The sequence below is a fragment of the Callionymus lyra genome, chromosome 4 (genome assembly GCF_982586985.1).
Source record: "Callionymus lyra chromosome 4, fCalLyr1.hap1.1, whole genome shotgun sequence".
Lineage (NCBI taxonomy): Eukaryota > Metazoa > Chordata > Actinopteri > Syngnathiformes > Callionymidae > Callionymus > Callionymus lyra.
Genome location: NC_141821.1, coordinates 21,160,263 through 21,169,801, shown reverse-complemented (window position 1 = coordinate 21,169,801; position 9,539 = coordinate 21,160,263). Strand labels below are relative to the sequence as shown.

The 9,539-nt window shown below is 38.5% G+C and overlaps 2 protein-coding genes across 4 annotated transcripts in view; one reads left to right on the top strand and one right to left on the bottom strand.

Moving 5' to 3' along the window:
- Positions 1-1,927: 1,927 nt before the first annotated feature.
- On the top strand, positions 1,928-9,194 carry LOC148082055 (CBY1-interacting BAR domain-containing protein 2-like). Its single transcript, XM_087788378.1, has 9 exons — positions 1,928-1,947; positions 2,015-2,249; positions 2,308-2,376; positions 2,974-3,075; positions 4,132-4,137; positions 4,194-4,298; positions 4,357-4,470; positions 5,282-5,428; positions 9,024-9,194. The coding sequence occupies exons 1-9, from the start codon at positions 1,928-1,930 to the stop codon at positions 9,192-9,194; spliced, it is 969 nt and encodes a 322-aa protein (XP_087644504.1).
- Positions 7,009-9,539, bottom strand: part of arhgef4 (Rho guanine nucleotide exchange factor 4) — a 62,038-nt gene continuing 59,507 nt past the window's right edge. For all 3 annotated transcript variants that reach the window (XM_087789150.1, XM_087789151.1, XM_087789152.1), the window contains one exon: positions 7,009-9,500. In XM_087789150.1, the coding sequence (XP_087645276.1) occupies positions 9,343-9,500 (158 nt within the window). In that variant the 3' untranslated portion in view covers positions 7,009-9,342. The remainder of the gene's footprint in view (positions 9,501-9,539) is intronic.

The following is a 9,539-nucleotide window of genomic DNA, read 5'->3' as shown; positions in this document are numbered from 1 at the left end:
TCAAAGGGCACCTACTGTGTTGAAACACATTTGTTTTGGGGACTTTGGGTCACCTAGACCCTGAGATAACACAATGCTTTAGAAAACAAAAACCTCCATCGCATTTGATCACGGGTCTGACATGTTTCTTATATTTTGTTGGTAAAGTTCTTGAAGCTAGATGTAAAATGTGGAACAAACAGATATGTAATGTGTGTTGAGCAATCATACACATTTGATTTAAAAAATAAACATTTAAACATTTAACTTTAGCACAACAGACATGAATCTAAAAATGTATTGAAAAAAAAGCTTTGTGCAGATTTGTTGTTATTTTGCAAATATAGTGAAACGACAATTTAACAACAATTAAATGCTTTTGATTCATGTATTTTAAGTGTTGAACATTCAGTAGGAATTATGGTGAAGGTGGGTTGTTGCTAGTTTGAAACTGAACTTTTACAACCAGCTCCTGAAGCCAATTATTCAGTCTGAAGGTACATGACACTGACGACCGTCTTCATCAGGCACACCTGACATTTACATGTTGCTCTTCACACACACCTGGCTCATGAGTCATCGCGCTGAAGAGGAATCGATCCTTCAGCTTCTCTCCTCTCCTGCTAAGACAAGGATGTCATCATAGAAATGTCAGTCAGAGCTGCAGAATGTTCCAGAGGCGATGCTGAAATGATGACAGGGGGGGGGGGTTTCTGACACGGAATCAAACTTGTCTTGCTTCCTTCAACAAGCCTTTTTTTCTTTCTTTGTTTTAAACAAGAATAAAAAGTGTTTGGTGAGCTCGGAGGTGTCGGAGTAGAGGAGGCAGCAGGAGGTTCGTGAAGATCAGAGTCACACCAGAGTTGAAGTCTGGGTGAAAACAATGCATCGTGTCCTGTCGCTCAGTGAGCGTGGATTGTTGGAACACATGGGAGCTGATATCCGACACTGCAGGGAGCACAACTACATTTCTCACGCTTAATGTGAGGTTGATTGTTGGTTTAAAATATGAGTTTACTAGGAAAAGCTTCCATATCTGATGTTCTACTTTTTGCATTAACTATGTAACGATAACAATTAAAGGAGCAACAATATCTGCTGTTTTTTTATCACTAATATATGAAGCTAACAGAAAAATATGCTGATTCTCTAAATAAAATTGTTGCATTTCTTGCCCCAATCTGACTCATTATTGCTTCATTACCTCCAGTAATACATTTATTTATCAGGTGAAAATAAAAGCAATTGGTTTACGTTATATACAGTGAATTGCTAAAATTAATACTTTTCTTGACATCACCACCACTGGGTTGTTATACCTCCACCATTTATAAAAATAAATAAATAATAAATACACCACCAGACTTAGAAACAGTTAAATGAATCAAATCCTCATCCCAAAATCTTTTTAAAAAAATGCATATATTTGAATAAATAAAATAACTAAGATAAGTTTGCACTCTAAAGTCATGTCTTATTTCATTATTATTATCTTTGTTATTCTGAATATACTTGAATTAAAAATATTTTATTTATTTATTTGCGGAACAGAAGATGAACAGAATTTCTTTGCATTGTCCGAAGAAAATGTTCTTCCTTGCTAATAAGACTATTTCACACACACACACACGTACACACACGCATATACGCATTAAAAATAAACAATTAATATAAAAAGATACATGGATAAATATATACATGTTTAAATGATAAGCTAACAATATAATTAACAATAGATAAAATAAACACTTTTACGATTAAAATATTTTAAGTTGTTATGAGAATCAAAACCGTGAAGAGAAGAGGAAGTAAAATAATAATAATAATAATCTGCTGCCATCTTGTGGTCATTTTCGTCACAAGCATTCTGTTGTCGCTGCCATGGCAACGGTATCGTTACCTGGAGTTACTAAGGTAAACACGCAGACTGGGAGCTCAGACGGGCACAATGAACACTTACCTGTCCAGGTAGATTTTCTGTTTTCTATGACACATTAAAGAAAATGATTTGACAGAAGCCATGTTTCACCTGCAGAGACGCACAGGTGAGGCACCTGGAGCAGACGGTCAAACACACCGAGAGACACCTGGGCGAGCTCTGCAGCCTGCTGGCCTCCTACACCAGGAAGGCCGCCAAGCTCAGGGACAAGGGAGACCAGCTGGTGGCGCTGATCTTCGACTTCGCCAAGCAGGAGGACCCGGAGCTCCAGATGGGCCTGAGGAACCTTGCCGAGGACCTGGCCATGGTGCAGGACTACCGCCAGGCCCAGGTGTAGCCCTTCACCAATGAGTCCTTGAACAACACGTCACTCACGCTGGTGTCGACAGGTGGAGCGACTGGAAAGCAGGGTCGTCGCGCCTCTGAAGACGTATGGAGACATCGTGAAGAACAAGAAGGTGAGAGTTCAACTTCATATTACGTTTGAGCAGTAGAATCTAAATTCTGTAATTGACAAAAGAAATGTCAAACTTTAAGCGTGATGAGTGTGTGTACTCAAAGAACCTGGTGTTGCGAAACCTACACAACATATTGTGATACTGTAGAAAAAAGGATTTATTTGTAGTATTGTCAAGTACTTGACTGGTATTGCAGAATTTACAGACCACATGACTCTTTTTTAAACCAAAATTTGTCTAAACATCAGCCTTAAACGCTGCTGGAGTAGACCGTATCCTCTCGTCCTCAGTCATCACTGGGATGTTGCAGGATTTCATTGTTCCTTTAGCTGCAGAGGAAGTAATGACTGCTGCCATCTAGCGGTCGGAAGTTTAATCGCAACCAAAAGTATACAAATGCTGTAAATATTTTCATGCTAATTTTAATTAGAGAAAGAATATTTTTTATTTCATACACACTTTTTGGAAATATAAACCATAAAATATTTGTTGGAATTATTGTTTGTTGTTTCTCCAATAGACCCGCATCACAATAAAAGAGATCATTTAAATGGTGATTTACGTCTGGAAAATATTAAAATACATTTTGAATTTCAGGCAGAGCTGAAGAAGTTTAACACCGACCTGAGCAGAGAAGTGAAAGAACTACAGAGGCTGGAGAAGCTGCGACTGAGGAACCCATCGGACCGTCAGACCATCGTATCCTTCACATGCTTCACTGTGTGTTCTGCTCGTGTGCTCACTCTCATGAGGTCTTTAGTGAATAATGTTCCAACTGTGTGGTTTTTTTAAGACATGCTTTTACAAAACTATCAGTTCGACAGTTTCCCACTAAACATTTATTCATGATTACTTCAATTACGCCAATTTATACAAAATACAAATTAAATTAACAAAGGTCTGATGTTTACTTCATCATTTATGTTTTTAAATCAATGATTTACTTGGTGCTTTATAATTTTTAAATAAAGTTTTTATTTTTTTTATTTTTTTTACAATACAACGTGAACGCAATTCAAACCTAGTGCAGACTGTCCAGATGCTGTACTGTATTTGACAAAGACATGTCCTTAGTACAAAACTGCAGAAAACTGACGAAAATAATGAGAAAAAATTGTAAACTTTTAACAACACGATTCGGATCTTATAATCCATGCGTTTGTGTCTTCTCATTTAGACTATTGCAACAGTTTATTTTCGTGTCTAAACAAGAAGGAGTGAGAATTCTGAGCAGCTCTAGTAGAAGAACTCACATTTCTCTGATCCTTAAAACTCTTCACTGGCTGCCAGTTTATTTCAGGATCAATTAAAGAAAATCTGGTTCTTACTTTCAGATCTATTCATGGTCAGGCTCCTCCTTACATCAGTGATCTGATCCAGCCTTACACCCCAACTCAGGCTCTGAGGTCTGTGGATCAGAATCTACTGATGGTTCCTGAACACGGTTCAGGACCAGAGGAGAGAAATCCTTCAAGGCTGTTGCTCCTAAGCTTTGGAACGATCTTCTTCTCTCTGTATTCAAGAAACATCTTAAGACATTTTTATTTGTTCAGGCTTTTCCCTGATTTACTAGGACTCCTGTATTTATCGTATGTGTATTGACCTTTTAAAGTATATATTTTAACTGTGTATTGTTTTTGATTATTAAAGTGCTTTGTGACCCTGGTCTAGAAAGGCACTTTAACAATAACCTTTACTTACTTACTTCTGACTTCACCTTTAAAATTGGCCTTTTTTTCCTAACTTCCTGTTCAGTCTCAGGTAAAGTACACGTGACGCATGAAAACACAGGTGAGCTGTCACGTTGTGTTCGACAGGCGCAGGTCACTGCTCAGAAGGCGTCCAACAACGCCCAGCTCAGCTCCAGACAGCTGGAGGACGCCATGGTGGACTTCCAGAGGAAGAAATTGGAGGACGTGACGGTCGGTCACGCTCAGCTCATGCTGACCAACGTCAGCGTTTGACTGGTTGTGTTTGCAGCGCGTCTTCACGGATTTCATCACGGTGGAGATGCTGTTCCACGCTAAAGCTCTGGAGGTTTACACGAACACGTACCACGACCTGCTGGAGGTCGACGCTGAGAAGAGCCTGGAGGTGAGACAACAACCATTGATCTGCTTCAGAATCTTTCTGGTTCTTCCTTCATTTATTGTGAAAAAATCTCAGATGACAAAGCTCACTGACTTTCCCAATTTTAGAGTTAATTTTAAACATTTTCTTAACAGAAAATATTTTAAGATTTATCAAGATTTTAATGATGTGTGTCGCTTCATACTTGTTTTATTGAAACCCAAATGTCAGATGACATTAAACATTTACAAACTTTAATTAAAAAAAAAACATTAATTTATTTAATCACATTTTATTCTATCGTTTAAATGTTTTATTTAACCTAATCTGAAAGCAGTAGCGTTACTGAGCTCTTACAACTCCAGTAGACGTAAAGAATATTTAAGCTCAGGCAATTGAAAGAGTTATAAAAACCTTCAAACGATTTATGGATCCAGATGGTAATCTGGAACAGCAGTATCTGTTACTGTTCGTTGAAATCTGCTCATCTGTAAAAAAAATTAATTACTAACAGGCGAACATTTTCCTTGAAGAAGTAGTATGATGTATTTAAAATTACCATTATTTCCATTTAATATTATTCATTTGGGGGGTCAAACTATTTTAAAAGGCATTCGAATAGTAATAGTAAAGTTGGTTTACTACATTTTTAAAATAAAATAGTTAAAAACCTGCTGATACCCACGACATCTCTGAACCTACAAATATGTATTTTTATTGCATATATAACAGGTTTTTAGGTGTGATTGTTACGCTAAAGTGGATCAAAAACAACATTTGAGTTTTCCCTGTGAGGTGCAAGTTGTTGATTCCTGACCTCTCCACGACCTCACAGCTCTTCAGCAGGAAACTTCAACTGAGCACCTCCTTCCCTGGACGTCTGGACTCTTCACATTCTCCACTGGACTCCCCCTCCAGGTCCAGTCGGGCCTCGGCGGCGCACAAACAGAACCGGCGACAGACCCGGAGCCCGGACCGGAGGGTGAGGGAGTCAGACCAGGATGGAACCTCAAACATGCTCGTCTGTGATAAAACTGTTTTGGTTCCAGTCGCGCAACACTCTGCAAAGACAGGGAGGCCTGCAGGAGGAGGAGGAGGGAGAGGAGGAGGATGAAGAGGAGGAGGAGGAGGAGCAGCAGGAGGAGATCTATGAGTCAGAGGTGGAGGAGAGACAAGAAACTGACAGGAAATCTTATGCATCACAATATGTCCGGATGAAAAAGTCTTATTGATATTGACAGTTATGAACTACTTTCATATTTGTGCTAATATATAAATACATATATACATACATATACATACACAGTATATACGTATATATTTATAAGTAAGTAAGTAAAGGTTATTTGAAAAGCACCAGGGTCAGAAAAGCGCTTTTAGTTTCCGGAAGCGTTTGGCGAAAACAGTTAGTAGATTCTGATCCACAGACCTCAGAGCCCGAGCTGGGGTGTAAGTCTGGATCAGATCACTGATGTAAGGAGGAGCCTGACCATGAATAGATCTGAAAGTAAGAACCAGAATTTTAAAGTTGATCCTAAAAGAAACTGGCAGCCAATGCAGAGTTTTAAGGATCGTGGAAATGTGAGTTCTTCTACTAGAGCAGGACAGAATTCTTGCTGCAGAGTTCTGAATCAACTGCAGGCGAGACAGATCCTTCTTGTCTAGACATGAAAACAAACTGTTACAATAGTCTAAACAAGAAGACACAAACGCATGGACGATAAGCTCCAGGTCATGCTGTGACGTCATTTTCCTAAGTCTAGAGAGTCTTTGTACTAGAGACATGTCTTTGTCAAATACAACACCCAGGTTTCTCAGGCTGAGTTTGACAGACTGACCTAAGTTATGTATATATACTAGTGGCAAAACTTCACAATGTCAATTAAAGAAGTTTCAAAAACTCTATTAAAATTGCCATTTTGTTGAAGTCAGTGAAACCATAAAACAATCTTGTCATTGATATGTTAGATTTTTGTCTTTGTATTGATCATATATTCTGAATATAACGCTTTGAAAAACAGTTTGTTGGTTTTTTTTTAATCTTTTTTTCTTCATAACTACTTGTGAAAGGCGATTTACAAATTAGGCTTACTTTCTTTCTTACTTCTATATCATTCGTTTTAGTAATTTAATGTTTCATTTAGTACAGGGTTCTCAAATTGCAGCCCTTTCCAAGTTTGAGTGAGTACATTCAGAGCAAGGGAATCCATTTTGTTTTGCACGTCAGATGGTTAAGGAACAAGTTCATCACACTTAAAATTTTATAATTTGTATAGCTTTGATTATATAGTTAAGATGGAACAGATAGTTCAAATACAATTGGACTAAAATTCACAGTGAAACACACAACAATACATAAAACAATAAACAAAAATATATAAAATCATTTTTGTCCAGAACATCTCCAACAGACGGTCCTAAAATTGCCTGTGGTATCTTTTAAAATGCATAATAATAAATGAAAATATCATAAAATAACTCAATTTTAGCTCATCTTTTGTGTCGTCTCTACATTATTCATTAAATTGTGGCATCCTCACAGTAATAAGAGCAGAGAGGGACTGATGTCTGCAGTAGCCAGTGCAGGAATGTTTATTACTCATTTGAAACAGAAAGGTGAGTACATTTCACAGAATGCACTTACGGAGCCATTCCACAAGGCGGCACTGATGTGGAATGAAGTATACTGAAGGTTGTATACACCGAGCAGGAGTACTGGAAACTGGAGTACAAGTCAGGAGTGTGAGAGTGTGAGATAGCACGATGAATACTATAGAATCCTGGAACTGCGTGATATATCAGGGCTCGTCTGAGTGTGTTTTTTTTTTTTAAACAAAAAAGCTCTTCACAGTATTTTTTTTAAATCACATCCATGCATCGTTAGTCATCCGCTCACAAATTATAAATGTTCAACTTTGACTTGGTGAAACTCAAAGTGTGTGTGTGTGTGTGTGTGGTTCTTAGAAAAACTGTATGTGGTCCATCCGCCCTCCTGTGACTCACAACAACAACAACACAACATGAGGCGAGTCAGTTGGAGGAGAATATGTTAAAAAATTAAATAATTTTAAACATTTAGTAAAACATTTGGAAATGTTCGTGTTTTTTCTCTACTCCCGAAGCTCAGTAGAGGGCGCTCTTTGCTCAATAAAGATTAGTAAGAGTAGTTAAAAAATTCATCCGTGAGTTGCTGTACGAGATGTCAAACTCAAATCTCATCTTTTTAAGAAAATAATTTTAATATTGGAGAGTGAATAATCTGAGTGACGTCATCAAAAGCTGCAAATAAACGTCTTAACGATCAATATAATGAGCAGAAGAATGTAAACATTTAAAGAATTAAGCTCTGCAATAACTGGTGAACACCACTAGAGGGAACATGTGAGTCAATGTCGTCATCGGTTGGGTCTGAGGAGGAATGACTGTGGTGTCAGCGGAACAAAGTGTTAAAATGAATAAAATCATCCGAACTCTTGGTTGAATTGTAGTGAAAAATAAAATACATTATTTTAATGTCTTAAATCTAAATCTCAATTTCGGGGGCGTTTTTAAGAAGAACACGGAACATTCCTCCATTTCTGAATTTGAAATATCACCTTAAATAATAATTTTGGAAACACATCAAATCCACATTTTTATGCCTTTAAATGTTTTTCTGCACCACCCTGTAACACTTGCATGTTCTGCCTCACAAACACACTTCGTTATGTCACTACTCAAACCACTGCAGGAGCCAAGGTCTGAAGTAGGCTCAAGATTTTATTTTAGCTACAATGCAAAGTACCTTTTAAACTGAACTCTATAATACTAACCTAGCAAGTGGCTCATAGTTTTAAGTAGAAATGTATCAACTCGTAACACTTTGTTAACCATTACTTACTTACTTTGTATACATTGAAGATCAGAATTTAAATTCTGCAAAACTTCAATTGAATATAACAAATGTATCATTTCTGAGCTCAAATTGAAGATGTTTTTTGTTTTTTTTGACAAAAACACATTGAATATTTGAAAATAAATTCCTGAAAAATAACTGATTTAGTCTGTTACAGGATGGTGAAGATGAAAAAAACCTCCATCACGAATATCGTTTACTCGCAGGTCATACATTTAGAAGAAAGTGGGAAACGGATCCGGTTTCGTAGAACCAACCAAATATCTCAAAGGTCATGGCAAGGTCATATTCACCCTCGATAATTTGTAATTTAAACAGTTGTTTTGGATTTAAAAGAGACAAAAAATCAGTTTAGAAGTTATGTTATGAACACAAGTGGAACGCAGCCGGAGTTACAACACTTGTTAAAACGCAGACAATAAACCAGTAAAGCAAAAGGTCGAGGACGCCGGCGTCAGAGCCGTCGCGAGTACAAACGATGACGAGACTTGAAGAGATGTGGGTGAGTCATGTGGGGTGAGAAGAGTGCTCAGGAGGGTGGATGGACCCGGCAGGTGCTTCATTGTGCAGCGTCATCAAGCGTTTGTACAAAAACCAGTGGAACCAGTGGATGAAGTTAAAAAACAAGGATTTTTTTTTCTCGCACAAACACAACAGCACTGCCCCATATTTCCCTTATTAGAAGCGGACGAAGAAGTCAAACGGACGACCTGGCACTGTGAACACGTTGGCATCTCTGGACTCAGAAGAGAAAAGTAAAGAAGACGTCCGTCGAGGAGGCAGCTCAGTCCCGCAGCAGGGCAGCAGTGTTAGTACCAGAAGTAGAAAGTTCTCCTCCTCTCCCACGCAGTGATTGTTAACCAACCTATAAAGTGCTTTCAAAAATAGATCTCCAGCTCATCCACACTATAAATCTGTATATATTAGGTTATGAGTAGGAAAGAAAAGAAAAGAGTATAAAGGTTCTGTTCAGGCACGAGCAGGAAGCTCCTCCGCCGGGCTCACTTCTTGAAGGGCGTCAGTCGGCCGATGTTGTGCCAGAAGGTGGAGGTTTTACGCTTGGGCTCGGCCAGCATGAAGACCTGCTGCTGGGGCAACGCCGAGGGGAGAGACGGGTGTTTCTGCCGCAGCAGGAAGTCGTAGTAGGGTCGGGTCACCGCTGAGGACGGAGGATTCGTGTTGACAACATTTTCCATAC

Coding starts and splice junctions, on each gene's coding strand:
- LOC148082055 (XM_087788378.1), top strand. CDS start 1,928: ATGAACACTTACCTGTCCAG. Junction 2,377..2,973: donor ACATCGTGAAGAACAAGAAG/GTGAGAGTTCAA, acceptor TTTGAATTTCAG/GCAGAGCTGAAGAAGTTTAA. Junction 5,429..9,023: donor CCCGGAGCCCGGACCGGAGG/GTGAGGGAGTCA, acceptor TTCCCTTATTAG/AAGCGGACGAAGAAGTCAAA.